This window comes from Diorhabda sublineata, chromosome 10 (genome assembly GCF_026230105.1).
Source record: "Diorhabda sublineata isolate icDioSubl1.1 chromosome 10, icDioSubl1.1, whole genome shotgun sequence".
Lineage (NCBI taxonomy): Eukaryota > Metazoa > Arthropoda > Insecta > Coleoptera > Chrysomelidae > Diorhabda > Diorhabda sublineata.
In genome coordinates, this window is record NC_079483.1 from 2443852 (window position 1) to 2468392 (window position 24541).

General features: G+C 31.8%; 2 protein-coding genes across 3 annotated transcripts in view; one reads left to right on the forward strand and one right to left on the reverse strand.

Annotated features, from left to right (window-relative positions):
• The first annotated feature begins 9111 nt into the window (after positions 1 to 9111).
• LOC130449818 (uncharacterized) lies at positions 9112 to 10044 on the forward strand. The gene has a single exon (XM_056787853.1). The coding sequence runs from the start codon at positions 9112 to 9114 to the stop codon at positions 10042 to 10044; it is 933 nt and encodes a 310-aa protein (XP_056643831.1).
• A 10969-nt stretch (positions 10045 to 21013) lies between these two features.
• Positions 21014 to 24541, reverse strand: part of LOC130449583 (diacylglycerol kinase epsilon) — a 108440-nt gene continuing 104912 nt past the window's right edge. Inside the window, exon 10 of one of the 2 annotated variants that reach the window (XM_056787512.1) lies at positions 21014 to 21204. In XM_056787512.1, coding sequence (XP_056643490.1) covers positions 21088 to 21204 — 117 coding nt within the window. In that variant the 3' untranslated portion in view covers positions 21014 to 21087. The remainder of the gene's footprint in view (positions 21205 to 24541) is intronic. The other variant, XR_008910467.1, reaches the window with a different exon arrangement.

Genomic DNA, 24541 nt, shown 5'->3' on the forward strand with positions numbered 1-24541 from the left:
GAAATATTTAAGTACTATTTATAAAGAAGAACAAATCCCAAAATTGAATAATATTTTAACGTATTATCTCTTTCTGGGCTCACAAGTAACCTTTTCCAAATATAAAATAATTTTTGCTACCCATGTTCCAATCCTAAAACCTAAAACCTATGAATTTTTCCATTTATATCCTATAATCCAAAATCATACAATATTTATCCCTCCTCAACCTTACTTGGCCAGAAGTCAAGAAGAAGTTAATTCTATTAAAGAAGAATGTCCGGCATTAGAAGAGAAATATTATTGTAAAGAAACGTTTAAGTTTAAAGACAATTGTATTATTGAATTGTTAAAAGGACACTCTGCTGAAAATTGTGTTGTTAGTGTGAAAGTGAAATTTTCTCAACCAACATACAAATTAAAAAAGGAAAATCGATAATATTATCGAAATTAAACTTCAAATTTTTAAATAATTAAATTTATAAATCTCCAAATTTAACTAAAATAGATTTTGACAAATTATATGAAATAAATAAAATTGCTAGAAATATAAAACCAATTCATGAAATTTATAATCCGCAAAGCCATGTATCAATTGGACTATTTACTATAATAATAATAATTATGGTTAATTCGAAAATATAAAAGTAAATTTGTAAGAAAACAGAAATTTGAGGAAAAGAAGAAAGAAAACATCGAATTAAAAGAAGGAAGACAACAAGATATGAAAAATACCTCCGTCATTTTTAATTCTTAGGGATGGAGGAATTACATGGAGAAAATTCTAGAAGGACATTTATATAAAACGCAATTGTATTAAATATCATAAACACTTTATCAGCAATTATTTTATTATAAATACAAATGATTGTAACAACTTGGCAATGAATATATGTATTGTTCTTGAATATATAGTTCATTCAATGAATATTAGTTAGTTCGCTTGTGAGATTAATTGTATTCATTCAACTTATTGTAATGTTGTGTAAAATAATCTTTTAAATAATTTTCGAAAACCGAAAATTATAATTGGTCACATTATTTTATTTCTGAAACACACACACACACACACACATATATATATATATATATATATATATATATATATATATATATATATATATATATATATATATTGAGAAAAACCCTACTATATTTGAGATTTAAAAAAATTCTTTTTCGTAGCTATTTAAACATCAATCACAGTTACAATCTAATCTAAAGGACATCCCCAAAATAATCAATCAAACCAAATAGACGATCTTTAACTAATTATTGAACCATTCTTAAATGATTCTGATATCTCTTGATATCAAATGAATTCATGTATAAAATCTTTTTTGTATCTAGTTATTTATTTTTGTCTTCTAACATAATATAGATGTTGAAAGAGTTACACAGAGTGTACCAAATAATAGTTGATGTCGTTAAAAATCATATTTGAAATTATCTCGAACTACTCAGATTGTTACAACTCCTTTACAAACCAAACATATTATTTTGTTAGATGGGAGCTCCTGTATAGTAAACCGGATTGATCACATTTTTTGAAGAAATGGTAACAATTATGGTTCACGATAAATTTTAGCAATTTTCTTATAAATTTAACTTATATGGAATACTAAAAAAAATTACACGAAGATAAATTACAGTGTGATACATTAGAAAAAAGAAATATAATGAGAATTTCAATTTTGGGCTCACTTTGTATATAAAATAAAAATTATTACAATTTAATCGACTACGATGATATTGCATCTTATTAAAAAAGTCAGTTAGGTAAATTCTTTTTAATAACTTACAGAGGGTTTTTTTATTCAACTACCTCTCATATAAATTTGTATACACCTCTCAAAGGAGTAAAAAAAGTTTAATCTCATTTTCAAAAAATTATGTTTCGCTTGTTTGAGATAATTTCAAAGTAAGGACCTCAAAGACCTCTAATAAAAAAATGTTTTTGATGCGTATTAAAATGACCCCCTAATACTCAACTTTTTAACAAAATTGGCGCACCCTGTATATCAAAACAATTTTCTATTGGAAACAAAGAGAACTAAGCACTTAACAAACAATGTTTCCTAATGAAATTAATACTCAAAATTTATGGAATCCAACTATTCAAGAAGAGATGGCACTATTGAATGACGTTGAATGATGAATTAGATGGCACTAAATTCAAACAACAAATTATTTTCAGTTTCCTATATGTACTAATTATTGTACAAGACGAACAAATACCAGAAAAAAATATTTGAAACCTTCACTTGGAAAGTTTTCTATGAAAAAGAAAACTCGATTATTAGTTTAGTAACAACCTTTTAGCTAATTATGTATTGAGTATCTATCAATCAAAAAAAAAATATGTGAAAAACGATTAGATTAAGTTTTTTTATTAAAAGATCCCCAGTTTAATGCATTTGAAATTTCAAAGTTCCAAAAGAATGGCCGCATATGTAAAGAACAAAAAATAACATTTCTTTTATTTGGTATTGAGAATTCTGTGATTTTAAAGTTTCCCATATTTGGAGTGGTCCTCATCCCCAAATTAAACAAACGACATAAAAAAATATTCTATTGAACATTATGTTCCTCATTAACGTCAAAAATAAATTCAAGATGTAAAAAAGTAAAAGTAAATGAAAAAATTTTTTAACAAAGACAATGGCATCTAAAAAGGGTCTGCACGGTCAATTTTCGTTATCAGTATTATAGCCTCAACATGTATACTTATTTAGGTATTAGTACGATTATTTTTCTAGAATACAGTGATTTCAAAATTTTTCATATTGGTTGGTCCTTTTCTCCAAGTTAAATAAACACACAATTCTTGGAAAAGAGATAAAGGCTGCACGGTCATTTTTCATTAGCGGCATTAAACCCTCGATATAATGTAAACAAACTATTCTACAAACTGATAAAAAGGGTTCCAAAACTGCACCGCACGTGTTGTTTTTCAAATATATTTTACCTCTTATAAATTCTCGATAACCAATGTAGAAAAATCAATAAAGGATACTTTTAACAACAAAAAAGGGTCTAATAATGGTCAATAATAGAATATAATATGTATAAACGAAATATTTCTAAAATAAACACACCGGACTCCATTGTAAACCATTAAAAATATTGAATACTTAACACTCTATAAACAACATAACAATTTCTTATAGAATAACCATTGTTTTTCTGAACATATATTGGCTAAAATTACTAATCAGTGAATAGGATTTCATATTATAATACATCTTTAGTGATTTTTTGAAAAAATATCATGTGATCCTCGTCTCTATCTTAGTATCAGAAAAAAAGTGATGGAGCGTTAGATTGAGCGGATGTTCTTCGTACAAAAGATTACAATTGGGCAACACATATCTTAAAAATCACATACCAATTTCCATTTTCTATGGAAACTTTTCACTTTATACAACTCGATATTATTTTAAAACACGAAAAAGTACCGAATTATTTCACTAAAAAATTCCGTGTATGTCAAACCTTCAAAGAAAATCGCAAGAAAGTTAATTTAAAAACGATTTTTGAAAATTCAATCGGAAATGTACATTCTGTTACCGCCGCCGCCCCCGCCGTCGAATACACATTCATACTAATAATACCTTAAAAGGTAATTAGACTTGAAATCAATCGTTGACTAATGAGTCATTTTTCAAACAAGTGTTGTAGTTGACTACCACTAACATAATACCAAATTTGTTTTTCGCGCTACCCCGTATTTGAAATTTCATAATGTGTACTAGTTTTCATGAAGATTTTTCGACAGATCTTTCTGGAAACAATTGAAAAATCACCAATTACCCTGAATAAATAATTTATATTGAACAATAATTATCACTGGATTTAAAAGAAAAGCCTTTTTACATAGCATTTCAAAAAATTTTAACATAATGAACCTACATTCAAATTAGTGAGAAGAAAATAGCTGTTTACCATACCAATATACATTTACATTCTTTATTTGGGAAATTTAAGGACGTCCCATTTTGTATCAAACTTTTTGTACTTCAATATCTTAGTTTTTTCCCTAGTTTTTTCTTGATTTCATTGTTATTTACCATCGTGAAAATGAACAAGATTCGAGGTAATTCAACCTTCCCCAAAATGTATTGAAACATGTCAAATATCGGGGTGCTGTTTTTCTGTGATCCACTCTGTATAAATTTTGTTGTAACCAATTGACCAAGTTCATCATATAACTCTAATGTGCCCTCCAAAGTATTCTGTTAGTGTCAATTCTCAAAAGGTAATTTTTTTATAATGGTGGTGCAATAAAACATCTGGTTCATATACATAAGAATATTTATTCAAAAAGGTTCAATATTCTGAGTGCTTTTTTTTATATCTATCTGTAATTTGGTATGGATTAAATAGTTCAATTACCAATTCTTCCTTACCAATAACAGGAAAAAACAAATTGAAGAATGTCATGCCTCGATAAGGAACAAGTAAAATGAAAACAAAGGTACGAATTTACAAAGCCACAATCGGACCAATAATGACCTAGAAATGGCTAGAAACATCGAAAACGAGACGACTCTTAAATACAACACTACAAGACCAAAAAAGAAGCAGAAACAATAAACAATATTTGACGAAGACAACGTTAATGAATTATCATCTAAGCTAAAACTTAATTTGATACGTGAAATGATTTATACTCACATAACTTTGTCCACAAAGGAAAGCCATTTTCCATTTCCATGATTTCCATCACTTAAAATCGAATTGATTGTGTTGATTGAATATTTTCGAGTTCTATTTTCGCCATTTTAAGTCGAATCACATCAATTCTCATATATTTGGGTGAGTTTGTATCTTATTTAGTCATATATCGTCTATTTACATCCATTAAGCCGATTGAGGTTGATTGAAAATTTTCGACGTCTAGTTTCGCCGTTTAAATGTTGATTAATATTTTGACATGGCGTCGATTGAGGTCGAATCACATCAAGTCTTATTATTAATTATACTTACAGATTAAATATTAAGTAACCACAATACTCTACTTTCAAATTATCAACTTCGAAAACACTTTTTAGAAATTTTATTTTACACAAACTAATCATAGAATGATTACAATTTACTGTAAATTTTCACAACTGACTGACTAAAAAATGTGTGAGAAAATACTCTTATATTAATGTAAAATGCTGATGAGGTCCTCACACTATGATTCCGTGGAAGGTTTTTGTGGGAATGGTCGAGATAATTCCTCCCCTCATAAATTTAGCTTCCGCAGCTAGCGAGGAAGTTGAACTGTAGAATGGTCCACTTGAGAAGAATTCTCTTCGTCCGGGTTGCAAAATGTCGATAACCATTTCTTGTAAATGCAAAATACAAAACTAAAAAGTAATAACAAGTAAATTAATAAAGTCCATATGGTAAGGTTTTTTGAAATCCAAATGTTAACTTAGGTTGGTTTTCTATGAATTTGTTTTTTAGAGGTTGAAGGTTGTTGAGTTCTATTTCTTCTAGATGGAAGTCGGAGTTTGATGCGGTTGGATGAAGAGTACTGTTATCCAGGTTTAACAGCAATATCGGTTTGCTGAAGCTGCTATATAATTTTTGATTGTTTATGATCGTGTTGTGTGCTATTGACATCCCAAAGGTATTTCCAGAATATAAGTAAAAGTTGTCAAATACTTAGTTTCTTCTTGATTCGGACATTTGAAATTTGCTGTATCGTGGGCTGGAATGATGTACAACCAATGGAAGTTGTTTAATTGCTTTAGAAGTGGTATCGATAGTCGAATTTTGTATCTCTCACAGGCAGAAGTGCGTTCCATTTCCAATAAACTTATTTCACAAAGCATTTCTTGTTGAATTTCTTGCAGATCTATTCACGGGCAGACGTACTGCTGAGGGAGAATCTCTTTGCATGGTTTGTTTGAATATGTGATTGTGATTCATTGTGATTGGGATGAAAATGGCACGTCATATGAAAATGACATGTCATCTATATCGCGACCTAAAATAGTATCAATTTTTTTCTAAAATTTTTGATCATTGAGAATTTTATTTGTTTCCTTAGTATCAATTCATATTTTGGATAATGCGCCTGCAATAAGTTTCCCACGTTTGTATACAATTTTATGGTTGCATTTGTCTAATGTTATTCGCTATTTAACGAGTTTGGCGTCTGGGTTCTTTAGAGAGAAGAACAATTGGAATGGTTTGTGAACGCAAACAATGGTCAAAAAGTTCTTTTTCCGTGATCATAATTACGTTGGGATCGTTTTGTGTATGTGATGCGTAAGCGATTGTAAGATCTTTTCCGATAGTTCCTTGCCAAAATACTGCCCCAAGATCTACGTTACTGGCGTTTGTGGTCAGATAGAATGGTTTTGTGAAGTCGGGAGACTGGAGAATCGGATCTTTGGTCTCGAAGCATGATAGAAATTCGTTATTGTGCCGAATTTTTAAGAAGCAACTATAGTATTTTATTTGTCATTTGTCTTGTGGCCTTGGGTATAGGATAATTTTTAATGGCTTATATTTTATCTGGGCTGTAGTGAAGTGGAGAAAACGATTATATCATCAAAGTAGAATAGGCATTTTTCGTTCTTTATACCTCGCAGTATATTGTCCATACCTCGCTGAACATTAGCTGGAACTGTTTTCAATCCGAATGGCATTCTGAGAAACTCCCAGTGTCCGGATACGGAGCTAAAAGCTGTTTTCTCTATGTCTTTTTCGGCCATCTTGAGCTGATGGAATCCAAAGGCTAATCCAAAGCTGTAAATTATTGACATCTGCCTAGCTTGCCTAATTTTTCCTCAATCGTTTTGTTGCTAAGATGTCTATAGTCAATTACTACACGAAATTTAACTTTATATATACTATGAAATTTTTGATGTGGAATTATAATTTCGCCATTTTTCACATTGGTTTTTGTTTTGATAACTTTTTCCATTCTAGAATCGGTAGTACTAGTATTTATGTCCTTTTCAGTTTTATGAAAGTTTTAAAAATTTTATTCTTTTTTGTGGAGTCATTAACCAACCGCGGGAAAGGTCCAAGTTGGCTTTTAGCAATTTTGAGTTTTCTAGGCCAATAAGCCTTTGGAATAAACTATAAAATTTGAGATTCAAATTACCATCGGAACAATTGAAATTTTTTTTTAAACGGGATTAGAGTGCTATCTTCATGGGCAGACTCATGATAAACTCATTCAACAATAAATGGGTCATAAATTTCCTGAAAAATATTGAAATTCACAATCGGTATTTATGAAGGATCTTGTTGATACAGAATCTATCAATAGTTTAATGTTATACTCGGGGAATATTATATAGGGAAACTCACTGAATTTAAAGATATCGATTTGGGTGCTAAGACTTGTCTGTTTTTTGCGGCACTTTAAGAAAATTTGTAGAATCTTTTGCTCTGTTTTGCTCTTCAAATTGATATTGCTCTTCTCCGGGGTATGAATCATTAGGATAATAATAGTGTTGGAGTCTCGAATATAGGCGTTGGAATTGTTTTGTGGTCGAAAATTTCGGAAACGATTTGGATTTGAAGAACTTGGGTGTGACTTCCTAGTACATGAAAGCATTAGTTCATTCTTCAGTGTATTTCTTGTAAATTTGGATTTTGATTTGGTTTAAAAACGTTATGACTCTGCTGCGATCTGACAGATGGATATGGTTTTTGTCTTCTAAAGGATCTGAAGAAATTATAGGGTATATGAGCCTTAAATTGAACTGGATTATGAATATTAAAATTGTGTCGTTGTTTACAAATAACAAACATTATATATATATATATATATATATATATATATATATATATATATATATATATATATAACGAACATTATATAGAGAAAAATGTTTTAGATTATAAAATAATAAATAATGCAAAAATAATGAAGTAGGTTGATACAGTCCATATATATACATATATATACCTCAAGGGGTCGCACTGCGAATACGGGCGTGGCAAGCCCGAGGTACTCTAGCTAGGCTCACATCTTACTCCCAAGTTGTGAAGTGATCCTTCCCAAAAACCTTCAAATTTCCCTTTTCTCATCCTCCCCGATGCTATTAGGTTTACGAAGGCTAGGGGCTTCCTCTTTCTATCCTTCCCAAAAAAAGAAGAAAGAAGAAAAAGAAAATATGATATATGAGTCAACCCAATGAAACAAAGATGCTATGTAACCCAAGAGGGCGACCAGGCTGGGCTGCTGGATACTGATACTGGAAGAGCTGAGAAAAACCCATTCGAGAAAAGTTCTATGATCGACAGGACACCCCCATCGAAGGTGAGAACTCTATCCTTACCTGATCTCAGCCCACCGGGATTACTGGGAGATCGATCGCTGATTATAGAACAAAAATATAAGAGAAAAAGGGAAGAGAGCACTCTGAGCCTTTTGTCTAAAACCAAACATGCAAAGAAAACTACTCAAGACGTCGGAGCACAAATCTTGAACATAGCGTATAACCTAGCAGAGGAAGCAAAAGCTCTAAATCGCACTGTCCATGAAAGTTCTAATACTAAGAAGGAAATCAGGGAAATATCTGCGAAAATACTACGCCTAACGGAGCAATTCGGAGGATATGAAATTCAGGAAGCCCTAAGAAGCCTCTTGTATAAAAAGCAGACAAAAGAAAACGCCAACGAAGAGGCTAAAATAGAACCAGTTGCTAGAAGTAGCACAGATATAGGAGTACAGTCTGTTAGTATAATGAAGCAGAACAAGGAAGCGCAGACTAATAATATGGACGTCCAAGAAAAACAAATGACGCTACAAGAGATACAAGAGATATCTGCTCCTGGCATAAATAAAGACTCTTTGCAAAGCATTGTTGAGGTACCCTGGGACGAAAAGTGTTTTGTCCATACAAACGTTATCCAAGATAACCTAGAGAAGATAGCGGTTTCAAATAACCTTGTAGTGTATCTAGACCCAAAAACGGCAGGAAAATCAATGGCCATTCGTAAAGTTGCAGAAGCCGTGCCTGAAATTAAAAGACTGGGTTTAATGAACAAACCAGAACCACAACAAGTAGCTTATATTGAGTCTACTAGTAAGGTACACTTTGATGAAACCGATTAACTACAAGAAATTGCGAAGAGTATATTTGTGCCGGAATAGACGAATCCAAAGAAACAATGGAAGTGCTTTTTGAAATATATTGCTTAACGGCAAAAATAGGCGAACTTGCGCAGAAAAAAGATATAAAGAAACTTACGGTAATATTTCAGAAGGAACTGAATTTATCTGAAATACGTAAAGCAGTAGAAATTGCTCTGATGCAGTTTGAACTAAATGTAGAAATTTTTGTCTCAGACGGTATGACACTAAAAAAACAAAATAAACGAAGAGAGTCAAGGGACGAAGCTTTATATATCGAGAGAGGAAATCGTTCTTATGCGGAGCTTTTGAAAGCAGTTAAAGAAGAAGTACATAATAGAAACTTGAACAATAAAATAAAGGCAGCCCGAATGACAAAGGCCGGAGATTTGCTACTTACAATGGAGCGAAATAGCGGAGGAGCAGACGACATAGCTAACGCATTAAAAGATATAAACGGAGAAGGGAAGATAAGAAAACTTGGGGGACAGGAACCACGAGCGGTCTTACACGTCAGAAATATCGACGCGGTCACAAGTAAAGAAGAGATTGAAACAGCAGTGAAGTCACTTATGGCCGGAAGCGAAACAGATTATGTTTCAGTCAGTAATCTTCGTCCTGGTTTCCGAGAGACTCAGATTGTAACCGTTCTAGTTGACAAAAAAACTGGTAAAAAACTTACGGATAAGGGAAATATAAGAATAGGATTTGTAAGCTGCACCGTTAGGCAGAGAGTTAATGTGCTAACATGTTACAAATGCTGGGGTATTGGACACACGACGTGGCAATGTAGCGGACCTGATCGATCCAAATGCTGCAAAAACTGCGGAAAGGAGGGACACCAAAAGAATAAATGCACTGAGAAATCTTACTGTTTAATGTGTAGTGAATCTGGTCACAGACTACACACCATGCGTTGCCCAAGATACCGAAGAGATATCACAAAAGGCGATATAGTGGGAACAGGCTAAGAAATGGCTAAATTTGTACAAATAAATCTAGGTCGCAGGCGACCTGCACACGATCTGCTAAAGCAAACAATAATAGTGAACAATATAGACATTTCAATAGTGAGCGAACCGAATAAAATACTCATAAAAGACTCAAAATGGTACGTTGATGAAAATTTTGATGCAGCTATAGGCATTACCAATAACGATATTCGTGTCCTAAATAGCGGACGAGGCAAGGGCTTCGTGTGGATTGAATACACAGAATTAGTCGTTTTTAGTTGTTACATATCACCTAACCTTACATTAGAAGTATTCGGAATAATTCTGAACCAACTCAAAGACGCCATTGGAGCGCGCAATAAAAAATGCTTAATAGCTGGAGATTTTAACGCGAAGGCGGCAATATGGGTGAGGGGGTGATATGTTGTCTGAATGAGCCGCAGGCCTAGATTTGGTTTCACTAAATCATGGAAATACTCCTACTTTTTCCCGAGGAAACAGTTCATCACACATAGATGTCACCTTTGTCTCAAATGATATAAACAAAATGTTTGCGAGTTGGCAAGTACTGGACCAAGAAACATTGTCTGATCACAATTACATCTTCTTTGAGATAACGTCTTTAGAAACACAAAAAGTAGCTCCTGAAAAAATTATTAAAGGATGGAAAATAGAAGAAAAGAAAATCCAATACTTCATATCTGAGATAAAACAAAAAATACGAGAAGAAACAGACACCCTAAACCCTCAAGGTCTCATGGCGGCTACTAAAAAGGCTTGTCAACGCACATTTCAGCCCACATACAACTATAGTGGGAAGAGAAAACCAGTATACTGGTGGTCATCACAGATCAGTGAGGCCAGAAAAGAATGCCTTTGTAAAAAGAGATACATGACACGTGCAAACAGAATATCCGGAAGCACAGTCGAAGAAAGAGATAAACCAAGAGCCGAATATAAAGAAAAAAGAAATTACTTGAAAAAAATGATAAAAGACGCGAAGAAACACTCCTGGAAAACTGTTATAGAGGAAGTTCAAAACGATGTTTGGGGAAAAGGCTACCAAATAGTGACAAAAAGATTTCTACTAAGACCGAAAACAGAAATCTCACAGGATATCATACTTAAGGAAGCAAGTGGACTATTTCCAAAATATGAAATAACCACCTGGCCACATATTGACATGGTGAGGACGGATATAATACCATGGACACAGGAAGAACTTGTAACGGCAGCAAATAAAATAAAACCAAAGAAGGCGGCTGGACCAAATAAGCTATCACCAGAGATAACTAAGTGTGTAGTGAAATACCTGCCAGAAAAGTTCCTCGATGTGATGAACAGACAACTGTATGCGGGGGAATTTCCCAAAATATGGAAAGTGGAGAAACTAGTGCTAATAGAAAAGCTCAAAAAAACGGACGATTTAAAAACGTCATACAGGCCACTATGTCTCCTGAACTGCATGGGAAAAATTCTTAAACACCTCGTCAAAAATAGATTACTTGCAGAAATAGAAGCAAGAGGAGGTTTTAGCAACTCTCAGTTTGGGTTTCAGAAAGGTATTTCCACTGTGGATGCACTAGCTAGAGTTCTAGAAATCGCAAAAGAAGCAAACATGTGGCATGGGCAAACCGTAAGATATGCTTACTTGTAACGTTAGATGTAAGAAATGCATGGAGAGGTATAGCTGACAGCTTGAAAAAGCGAAACATATCGCCATACCTAATGCGCATGATCACAAGTTATCTAACGGACCGGACACTACTTGTAGGTAATACCATTATGGATGTAACCTGCGGTGTCCCACAGGGCTCGGTACTTGGCCCTCTCCTTTGGAACTTATATTATGACGACTTGTTGCAACTGGATATGCCAAGTAGCGTAAAATTGGTGGCCTACGCTGACGATCTTGCAGTAGTAGTAACAGGAAAGATAAAGACACAGGTAGTAGTAGAAGCTAACATCGCTATTCAAAGAATAGCTGAATGGATGCATTTGAAAAAACTTGGTCTCCACAAACGCGCTGTTAGTGATTTCAGAAATAATACCTATAGAACTGCAGGCTGAGGAACGATACAAAACAAAAGGCAAACAAAGGAATGAGAAGATAGAGATACGTACTGAAACATTAAATCGGTGGCAGGACAAATGGGAACAAGCAGTAACTGGACAATGGACTAGAAGACTGATTCCAAATATTAGAACGTGGGTAAACAGAAAACATGGAGAGGTGAACTACTATCTTAGTCAAATGTTAACAGGACATGGCTGTTTTGAAGCATACTTCCACAGGTTTAAAATCAGTAATACAACGGAATGCACGTACTGTAGCCAAATGGATGACGCCGAACACACATTTTTCGTATGTGCAAAATGGAACCCACAGCGAATTGAAGTTGAACAATATGTAGGAGAAACACTTACTCCAGATAATATTTTACACCATATGTTACAGGATGAAAAAAAATGGAACATAGTATCGGTTATGATCCAGAAAATAATAGAGACAAAAGAAGAAGATAGAAGTAAGCACAGACTAAAATAAGTGTAAGGCAACGCTCGGAATGCTAAAGTAATACTTAACGGTAGTTCCAGCACTCTTCTCAGCAGGTGAATCCACGTATGAGGGGGAAGGGTTTAGTCGGTCGGCAGTACAACAGCCAATAGCCAACCCGACACTATCTAGGCACAATATTGATCAGCCTAGATGTCTGAGAGCAGATTCCTAATCCCCTACCGCCCCCCCTCCCAAAAAATATATATATAACTTAACTTTTAATTTACTGGAACCGTGTTTTTAAAAACTAACTTTATTTCTAACATAAATTCTACCAACAACTTCAATTACAAGACTGATATTTTTTATTACAAACGTGAATTAAATAATCTTTTGGTAAACACAAGCTAAGCAATTCTACAATAAAATAAGTTCTTAATCAGCACAATATACTGTCCACCTAAGGGCAATGGCGTAGGTGACACCTCCCCCTTTAGAAGGAAGCTTCTTCTGGAAGCTGGATCCCATCTTCTGTTGCCTGCGGGTGATTCTTACTTGTCCTTCCTGAATGTTTCCTCTTATACAAAATCCACAAGAAGGCCAATATCAATGCTATATAAAGAAGAATAGTCCAAATACTGGGAATGTGAAAATTAGTGTTATCCCTGAATATTGGCGTTACCAGTTGATTTGGAATATCCTTTAATTTTAATTTTTTTAAATCAATCCTCATTGGAGAAACGTGTAATTGATTTAATTTCAAATTTAATTCATTTATTACAAAAGGTTGTCCAAACGTTTTTTGTTGAAATATTAACTCTTGGTTCCTAAATATAATTTTACATGCTGAATTTTCTATTAAATAAATGCCTTTAAGAGTTCTCACTTCAGTTTCTTGCTTACATTTTATGATTAATTTTTCATCTACGGGAAATATTGCCAAAAATTGATTTATCTCCGGAATAATTTCAATGTGATTCTTAATTATTTCAATTTTTGTATATTGACAATATGTAGAATTTCCTGCTAGCAATATGTTCTCTTCGCATCCATAATTATTATTGTCTTGCAAATGGTTAGGACATTGAAATATATTGCCGCGAGTACAAATGTCATTTAGAGGTTTAATGACATTATTTGATTTAAGTAAAAATTTTGAATTAGGTATTAATGTTACGTATTCTGATTCAATTTCTGTAGTAGTTATAGGTAACATATAAAAAAGATTAAATAAAATATCATAGTTAATGGGTATCGATAAAAAATATTGAATTTGATTATTTTCTACTTTACAAACTACGTCTATGACGGCTTCAAATTCTAAAATATTTTTATGTTTTAATTCAAAGGGTAATTCCGCTTGGTAGTAATAATGCACTTTTTGCAACTCAACAAATAAATCGTGAGATTTTATAATACTTGGATGTAATGTTCTAAGTTTACAGAAGGTCAAGGAATTTTCAACCGTTTCTAAAATGTCTTGAATTACATTGAATGTGATAAGAAGTTCGTTGAATAACTCTTTTAAATATTTAATATTTTCCGCATTTGCTTGAAAATCTAGAATATCTCTTATCTCAAATATTTTCGTTTTTAATAATTTTTCATTATACTGAATGTCCTGAATTGTCTTATTAAAATTATCAGTTATTTGGCGACTAACAGAATATTGCATTCTTATTTGATTTTGCAAGTTTTCTTGGTTTTGTTTTAAATGTTCCATAATTGAATTAATTCTTTCTCCATCTTCAGAGTCCAAGTTTCCTGTTATTGTTTTTACTATTGATCCAAGACCGTTAATTAACCCTCTCTTTGGTCTATCTAAGGTAGAATGAATATTAATGTTATCAAATTTTTCTTCTATACTATTCCTAGTGTACTCTATTATATTTACAATATTTTCTGTTTCAGAATGAAAAAATGTACTATTAGACATATTATATTTAACGTGATTATATTGTATACTTAACTTATTATATTCTACGAGTAGTGGACTTAAATTATAAAAATGAACAAAAGTATGACTGGATTTCTGCAGCTTGGCATATCCAAGATTTATGGGAAGTATTCCCAAGTTATGGGTAACATCTTTTATATTGACTGTTGCGTCTCCGGCGGTGACGAACCTAAAATAAATTTATAAGGAGTCTTTTTAGGACGTTTTATGTTTGAAAGATGAATATTTTCTGAAGTATTTTTGTGTCTAGTAGCGATTTTAGCTGTTTTTAGTCGGTTATTTTTGCTTTTGATTTCTTCACTTTTATATTTATTTTTGGTTTTACCTTGTGCCTGTTTATTACGCACATAGACTTTAGTGGGTATTGTATCTGGTAATTCTTCACGGCTTTTATTTGCTTTAGAGATTACTTTTGATTTATTTTCCTGTAATTTTTTATTTAAATTCGAGTATATAATTTTCATTTTATCTTTATGATTTTGTATATAATTATTAACTACTTGTTGATCAATTTCTATATCGAAAGGTGTGTTACTGGTTATGTGTCCGGTAATTATTTCGTTTGGTTTCAATTTTGTTGCAGAATGAACGCTATAGGCTAATAATGCGTAAAGTATTTTATTTTCAATAGTCTCATTTTAAAAATCTGTTTGATTATTCAAAAGTCTGACGTGTTCAATAATCGTAGAGTGGAATCTTTCAGCAATTCCATTCGATTCTGGATGTTGAGAGCTTATGAAATGAATTTTAATTTTATGCGTTTCTAATAGTTCTTTTACAACAGAATTTTTTAACTCAGTTCCATTGTCCGAAATTATTTGTTCTGGTATACAGTGGTGTGTAAAATATTTAATTAGACTATGAGCTACCTCTATTCCTTGTCTAGATTTTAATCCATACATTTGACCATATTTGGAAAATGAATCTATTATCGTAAGAAATTTACTATTTTCTAAGGTTATCGTGTCTAAATGCAAAATTTGAAAAGGTTTAGTAGCTGTGGGGGTAACATTTAAAAATGGTTTTATTGGTTTTCTATCATATTTGCTTAACTGGCAAACTTCACATTTGTTTATATAAGTTTGTATAGATGCTCTTTGATTTGGCCAGTAATACAAAGTTTTTAATTGATTTTCAGTTTCATCTAGTCCTCTATGATTAGTCTTACCTTCGTGGTAATTTTGAATCACTTCTTTAATTTCATTTAAGGGAACATCTATTAATTTTTTATTACATTTAACAAAGTCAATTTGAGAATCTTGAAAGTGATTTTGTAGAACGACAATGAATTTTTCATAAATTGGGTCTTCGAAATAAATATTTAGTTTTTGGTACTATGTATTCTTTTACGAAATTAATGACATCTTGCTCAAAATTGTTTTTAGATAATTGCACAACAATTCTTTGTTTATTTTCATATAGTTTCATAATAGTAGGTACGGCTGGTTCGAAATTTACTTCCGAAAATATTAATTGATTTTTACCAACATTTATCGCTGAATCTGAAATTGGTATACCAATTACAGGATTTTCCTCATTTGTATGAACAGTTATATCTTCATCGTCATTCTCATTATTATTACTTTCATTATCTGTTTCAACTATTAGCGATACATTATCATCGGTAGTTGATGAGAGTTTTTTATTAAATTTGTCCATATAAACTAATAATTTTTTAGAACATTGAGGTTCTTGTAATTTAGTTTCATTAATATTTAGTTCAGTTCTAACTTTCGAAACATCAAATTTAACATTTTCACAATAAATTTCATTAAAATTTGGGTTGAGGGTTTGTTCGTATTCATCGAATGTCTCAACACTAATAGAAGGGCTTAAATCTACTCGAAAGTTGGATTCTGAAGGATTTAAAATTGTACATAAAGCTATATTATTTTCAACATTCAGGGATTTCTAATTTCCCAATTCGTGTATATGGTATAATTACATTACCATTTTTTACATTTTCAATATTTAATTTAATTACTTGTTCACAACGTGGAGGCACTACTATACAATTCGTGGATCCAGTTTTAATGTCAAAGTAATTCAATTTAATTTGACTATAAGGAGTCATAAGCAAATTATTATTTAAATCGATAATTGCATTAAGTATTTTTAAATTATCCAATCCTAACAAACAATCAAAATGATCGTGAAATTTGAAAACGCAATATTCTAAATTGAGCGGTCTCCTATAATTAAACATTTTAGGGATTGGTATGAGTGTGCAGAAATTTTGTTGACTGCTACCAAAGGCAGATTTTACATGGAAGGGTTTTTTGACATAAGATTTTTTGAAATATTTCTCAGCAACTGCTGGTGTCACAAAGGATCTTGTGCTACCAGTATCAATTAAAACCTTAAGATTTTGTTCTGGAAAAATTATATAGGGTAACACGCTTTCTGAATTATTTAAGTTTAACAATTCGATAATGTTTGGTTTGGTTCCGAGGCTGGTGTCTCTAAAAAATTATCGGATTCATCATTAGTGCAATCAGAATCGTCTATATTATGGAGTTCTTCCGAGATAAAATTTCTAGGTTGATTCGGATTGTGTTGGAACCTATTTTGATCATTTTAAGGGGGTCTAGATGTATTTCTTGTAGACATACTCATTGGAGTTGGATTTGGAAATCTTTGGTTCTGATTGGGTTTAAAGACGTTTTGATCATTATTAGAAAAGTTTGAATTATTCCTATTAGAAGGAGTGTAAGAAGTTGAAGGACGCTTTTGCGGGTTTGATGCGGAATTTCGATTAGTATATTGATAATTCGGAATAGAATTTTGCCTAGGAGGTGGCTGCCTATATGCCACATTATTTTGGAAATTGGTTTTATTTTTATGTGAATTATTTTGCGTATTCAAGGGTGAAAAAACATTTTTCGGATGATTATTCTGGGTCATATAAACTTGAAAATCATTTGTAAGAACATTTAAAGCAATATTCAAATTTTCTGGATTTTTCGTACGCATTAATGTGCCTAAAGGTTCTTTTAAACCGCGTAGCAATACTCTGAGAGCCAAATTTTTAAAGTAATTACCCAAAATTAAATGTTCACTAACATTAGGATGTGTCGTGAGATAAGAAATTTGAAGATTTAATAAATGTTGAATTCTATTATAAAATTCGAAAGGCGTTTCATTACCTTGTTTCATTTCTGAAAGTTCTATACTTAAAGTGTAAATATCTCTTTTGTCAGCATAAGTATTAAGAAGTGCATCTTTTAGATTTTCCCAAGTTCTTATCGTACAAGAAGAAATGTTTATGGCTGCTTCACCTTTTATTTTTGCTAAAATGCTGGACATCAAATATTCATTTTGAAAATCCCCTACATCCACAGTATTATAAAACTTACTTACTAATTTCTCTGAAATTTCTATAAATCTAGGAAGTAATGCATTGTTTCCATCAAATTCGGGTATCATATCAAAATACTCCTTTTTTAAAATAGGTAATTGTGGAGTAGCCATTTTATTAAAATTGTTCGTAGAAAAAAGTTTTGGTGATGCTAAGTTAAATTTTATTTTAGTATTAACAGAGTTTGAGCCTGAATTTGAGTTATTTGAATCAGAATTTGAGTCAGAATCGTCAGATGTGTCAAGTAAATAATTAATATTTCCTCTATATGACATTAAAAACACTTACAGCAATATAATGAAGATCCTTTCCATTGGCTCGGACTGCACAGGAACAACCAATATCCTCTTGATTCTTCCGGTTTCTAGCACAACACAGATCTTCTAGTTGAGTTACTCAGTTCGCCCAACTAAGAGTTCCAATAATTAAACTTTATTTGTTCGAATAGTCAACAAATCGTAGAAACGAACCGAATGTTATATGCTTTAACTTCCGATTGACTATCCTACTGACTGCGCCACTTAACTTTTAATTTACTGGAACCGTGTTTTTAAAAACTAACTTTATTTCTAACATAAATTCTACCAACAACTTCAATTACAAGACTGATATTTTTTATTACAAATGTGAATTAAATAATCTTTTGGTAAACACAAGCTAAGCAATTCTACAATAAAATAAGTTCTTAATCAGCACAATATACTGTCCACCTAAGGGCAATGGCGTAGGTGACATATATATATATATATATATATATATATATATATATATATATATATTATATAGAATATATATACATTATACAGAAAAAAATGTTTTGGATAATAAAATAATAAATAATGCAAAAATAATGAAGTTGGTTGATACAGTCCATATATATATATATATATATATATATATATATATATATATATATATATATATATATATATATATATATATATATATACATACATACATATATATATATATATATATATATATATATATATATTACAGTGCTTTTCAGATAAAAGTATCCACCTTTAATAACTTTTGTAATACTGGTATTTAGAAAAAATCCAAAAACACGTCATTTATGTTGGAAGGGGCAAGCATTATGGCTTATTTAAACTTACTGGAAAAGCCACCCCCTCACCCCTAGCAGCATCCCCTTTATTTTTTTAAATTACTTGTCATATTTTTTATGTAAAATTTGGATACTCCTCTTTGAGCTGATTTCAAAAATGTATAATACTTGTAGGTTAAAGTGGTTAGTTTATGAGATAAACAATTTTTCTTTTAAGAGCACAAATTTTACTTATTATTTACTTTCACCTTATTTGCCTGTACTAAAATGGGTTGTACAACAGTTCAAACTCTTTAATCTTTTTAACTGTGCTATTTATTATGAAGTTACAATAAGTGTTCAAAATGAGTACCATTCACTTCCATACAATGGTATAATCTATTTTGAAATGCCTCTCTGACATTGCTTAATACGGCTGGATTTAATTGTCGACATTCATTTTCTATCCTCTCTCGTAAATCATCCAGAGATTCTGGTTGGGTAGCATAAACTTTTGTTTTTAAATACCCCCATAAAAAGAAGTCTAGGGGTCTTAAATCCGGTGACCTAGGTGGCCACTCCATCATCTGCCCCCTTCTACCTATCCAACGAGCGGGGAATGTTTCGTTTAAAAATTGTCGGACAGGCATAGCATAGTGTGAGGGAGCTCCGTCTTGTTGAAATACCAGTAAATCTTCGGAAAGGTTATCATCATTTTCTATTATTGTTGTAATACGTGGGTCAACCCCTTCCCTGAGTAACTCAAGATATGATTCACCATTTAAATTTCCGTTGATGAAGAAAGGTCCGACAATGTGGTCACCTAGGATACCACACCAAACGTTTAACTTTTGGGGATGTTGTGTATGGAATTCACGCATAATATGTGGATCACTTTCAGCCCAATATCTACAATTATGCCTACTTACTAAGCCATTTAATGACCATGAGCATTCATCAGAAAAACAAATATTGTTTAACAATTGTGGATTGTTATTGATAATTTGCGTCATTGATTCGCAAAACTCTAGACGACGATCAAAATCATCTTCATTCAACTCGTGCACCAACTTAACTTTGTATGGGTGGTACTTGAATTTATGTAGAACTCGGAAAACTGTAGAAGATGAAACACCGATCGCTCTACTTATTCTTGACAACGATTGGGGTTGTTGAGCCTCTAAACTTGCCCTAAAATTGCCACTTGGATTGCTTCGTTATTTACGAGTCCCTCTCGCTTATGCACTTTATTGCAAACAGACCCTGTTGTGGTAAATTTCTCCATCAGTTGAATTACATACTTATGAGTTGCATGTCTTCCGTCATGTAATTCGTTAAATATTCTAGCAGCAGCACAATTATTATTTTGGTAGTATAAACCTACAATTTCAATTCTTTCTTGCAAAGAGTAAACCATTTCAGAGAAACAAAATAAATAATGTATCAAATTACACTATCAATAGTGACTACAAATTCTAGTTGACAATGTCAAACTTTAATAAAAAGTAGAGTTTTTTGTTGTTTGGATTTTTTAAGTAGAATAAATAGCACAGTTAAAAAGATTAAAGAGTTTGAACTGTTGTACAACCCATTTTAGTACAGGCAAATAAGGTGAAAGTAAATAATAAGTAAAATTTGTGCTCTTAAAAGAAAAATTGTTTATCTCATAAACTAACCACTTTAACCTACAAGTATTATACATTTTTGAAATCAGCTCAAAGAGGAGTATCCAAATTTTACATAAAAAATATGACAAGTAATTTAAAAAAATAAAGGGGATGCTGCTAGGGGTGAGGGGGTGGCTTTTCCAGTAAGTTTAAATAAGCCATAATGCTTGCCCCTTCCAACATAAATTGACGTGTTTTTGGATTTTTTCTAAATACCAGTATTACAAAAGTTATTAAAGGTGGATACTTTTATCTGAAAAGCACTGTATATATATATATATATATATATATATATATATATATATATATATATATATATATATATATATATATATGGATTGTATCAACCTACTTCATTTTTTTTGCATTATTTATTATTTTATAATCTAAAACATTTTTTTCTTCGTCTAGTAATGTATAGAAGTATAGTAATGTGGAGTGAAAAGAAATTCGAGTGCATAATCAACAAATTTATATTTCAAAGTGTAGGATTCATATAACACTACTAATGTGGCTAGACTAAGTTATAGATCAGATTTGATTGACAAAAACAGGACATCGGTTGACAAATGATACTTTTAATTTACCAGGCTGTTGTTCCCAAGGTTCACCATCTACTTGCATTGGAGCTTTTTGTTTCAAGTGAATCTGGAAGATAAAAATAAATAGTTTTAAAATATGGATTGTGGTAACAAATAATCTATCTTTTAAGTAATATAACCAAATAAACATGGCATTATGATTTAAAGATGGATTCAATCGAAATACGATTGAATACATCCCCCTATATATTTCAAAATAAGTTTTGAATTTAGGCGTCAACATAAACTACATTTATAACAGTTTTTAGCTTTGAGGAGGGAAAAAAACTGCAGGATTATATATATAATGAACGAGGTCACACAATATATGAAAGAGTAAATATACACTACTTGAAATTGAGATTACAACTGCCAATCGCAAACAATTTATGAACACATCGAATAACAAATTCCCAGTCTTAAATCCGCCCCGACAATTTGAAAGTAATGCACCAAATTCATAAACAAACCAATATTCATTTAAAAAAAAAATTACTTCAAATTTGTCAAAGTTCTATTCATACTAGCTTTGAAATTTGTAAGATAAGATTTTTATTCAATTTCAACAGCAGGCATTTGTCTTTAAGGTGGTAAGTTGAACTGTGTAAATTATGTGGATCGTACATTTGAGGTTAAATTCACCACTCTGCCCATAGTCCCAAATGCCTAGAGATGCGAACATCGGCCGCCGCACAAGACATGTAAGCCAGCAACAAGTGTATTCACAGAACTTAAGCGAAGAAAGACAAAATATAATAAGAGAAAATGCCCGATTGAGACAACGCGTGAGCACACGAAGATCATTGGCATCATATAATCGCTTGGCATTCCAATATGATCCCACTGCGAACTACAGTGATGATGAAAATTTAGATATTGGACTAATGACGACTATATGCCGATATTGCAATGTGCTAAAGTTCAAAAGAGAAACGGCTGGATTGTGCTGCGCAAGTGGAAAAGTCAAACTGGATCCATTACTTACACCACCACAGCCACTGAAACCATTGTTCGATGGAAGTGATCCCGATTCCAGCCATTTTCTTCAACACATCCTTGAATACAATAACTGCTTTCGCATGACTTCCTTTGGAGCTAATATCATTCGAGAAGGCGGCTTCATGCAAGGTAAAAGATACAACACACATAACCAATCACTCACACCAACACAATGAATTGCAACACATAACAACTACATATACACCACACACTACACCATCACACGATCAGAAGTTACACCGTATTCTTCAACAAATGATTGTTTGCAATTACAGATACAAGGACAAATATATCATTTGCATGGTTCAATGGTGTCAACACCAGATGAACCGCATCAACTTCTGCAAATATACTTCATTTCGTCGATGGTGGATCAGCTGAATGTGCGGTGCAATATACAGGGAACACAACAGTTAAAGAGACGAATTATTGAACAGTTGTAAGCATTTTTTCACGCTAATAATGCTGTAGTTGATATGTTTAAAACAGCATTGGAACGAATGCCATCGGATACGCACAAATTTGTCATAAGAGCTGATTTTACCCCAACAGGTGAAGATTCAATGCATCCACCGTTAATGATGTTGCTGCAATTATTGTTGGCGATCCAACTAAATCGCGAGACATTGTCGTTCAGCGAAGAAGCAATATCATGCATCGTGTAAACGTTTGTGTGATGCGTTACAATATCCAATATAGCGTTAGCAGTTGATTTGGAATATCCTTTAATTTTAACCCTTTTAAATCAATCTTCATTGGAGAAACGTGTAATTGATTTAATTTCAAATTTAATTCATTTATTACAAAAGGTTGTCCAAACGTTTTTTGTTGAAATATTAACTCTTGGTTCCCAAATATAATTTTACATGATGAATTTTCTATTGAATAAATGCCTTTAAGAGTTCTCACTTCAGTTTCTTGCTTACATTTTATGATTAATTCTTCTTCTACGGGAAATATTGCCAAAAATTGATTAATCTCCGGAATAATTTCAATATGATTCTTAATTATTTCAATTTTTGTATATTAACAATATGTAGAATTTCCTGCTAGCAATATGTTTTCTTCGCATCCATAATTATTATTGTCTTGCAAATGGTTAGAACATTGAAAAATATTGCCGCGAGTACAAATGTCATTTAGAGGTTTTATTTGATTTAAGTAAAAATTTTGAATTAGGTATTATTACTTATTATTATTATTAGGTATGTTACGTATTCTATTCAAATTATGTAGGTATATACATATAAAAAAGATTAAATAAAATATCATAGTTAATGGGTATCGATAAAAACAAACTACGTCTATGACGGCTTCGATTTCTAAAATATTTTTATGTTTTAATTCAACGGGTAATACGCTTGGTAATAATAATGCACTTTTTGCAACTCTACAATTAAATCGTGAGGTTTTATAATACTTGGATGTAATGTTCTAAGTTTATAGAAGGTCAAGGAATTTTCAACCGTTTCTAAAATGTCTTGAATTACATTGAATGTGATAAGAAGTTCGTTGAATAACTCTTTCAAATATTTAATATTTTCCGCATTTGCTTGAAAATCTAGAATATATCTTATCTCAAATATTTTCGTTTTTAATAATTTTGCATTATACTGAATGTCCTGAATTGTCTTAACAGAATATTTTATTCTTATATGATTTTGCAAGTTTTCTTGGTTTTGTTTTAAATTTTCCATAATTGAATTAATTCTTTCTCCATCTTCAGAGTCCAAGTTTCATGTAATTGTTTTTACTATTGATCCAAGACCGTTAATTAACCCTCTCTTTGGTCTATCTAAGGTAGAATGAATATAAATGTTATCAAATTTTTCTTCTATACTATTCCTAGTCATTATATTTACAATATTTTCCGTTTCAGAATGAAAAAATGTATTATTAGACATATTATATTTAACGTGATTATATTGTATACTTCGCTTATTATATTCTACGAGTAGTGGACTTAAATTATAAAAATGAACAAAAGTATTACTGGATTTCTGCAGCTTGGCATATCCAAGATTTATGGGAAGTATTACCAAGTTATAGGTAACACCTTTTATATTGACTGTTGCGTCTCCGGCGGCGACGAACCTAAAATAAATTAATAGGGAATCTTTTTAGGACGTTTTATGTTTGAAAGATGAATATTTTCTGAATAATTTTTGTGTCTAGTAGCGATTTTAGCTGTTTTTAGTCGGGTATTTTTGCTTTTGATTTCTTCACTTTTATATTTATTTTTGGTTTTACCTTGTGCCTGTTTATTACGTACGTACACTTTAGTGGGTATTGTATCTGGTAATTCTTCACGGCTTTTATTTGCTTTAGAGATTATTTTTGATTTGTTTTCCTGTAATTTTTGATCTAAATTCGAGTATAAAATTTTCATTTTATCTTTATGATTT

What these genes read in the sequence shown, in the direction of transcription:
- LOC130449818 (XM_056787853.1), top strand. Translation starts at nt 9,112, where the DNA reads ATGGAAGTGCTTTTTGAAATATATTGCTTAACGGCAAAAATAGGCGAA.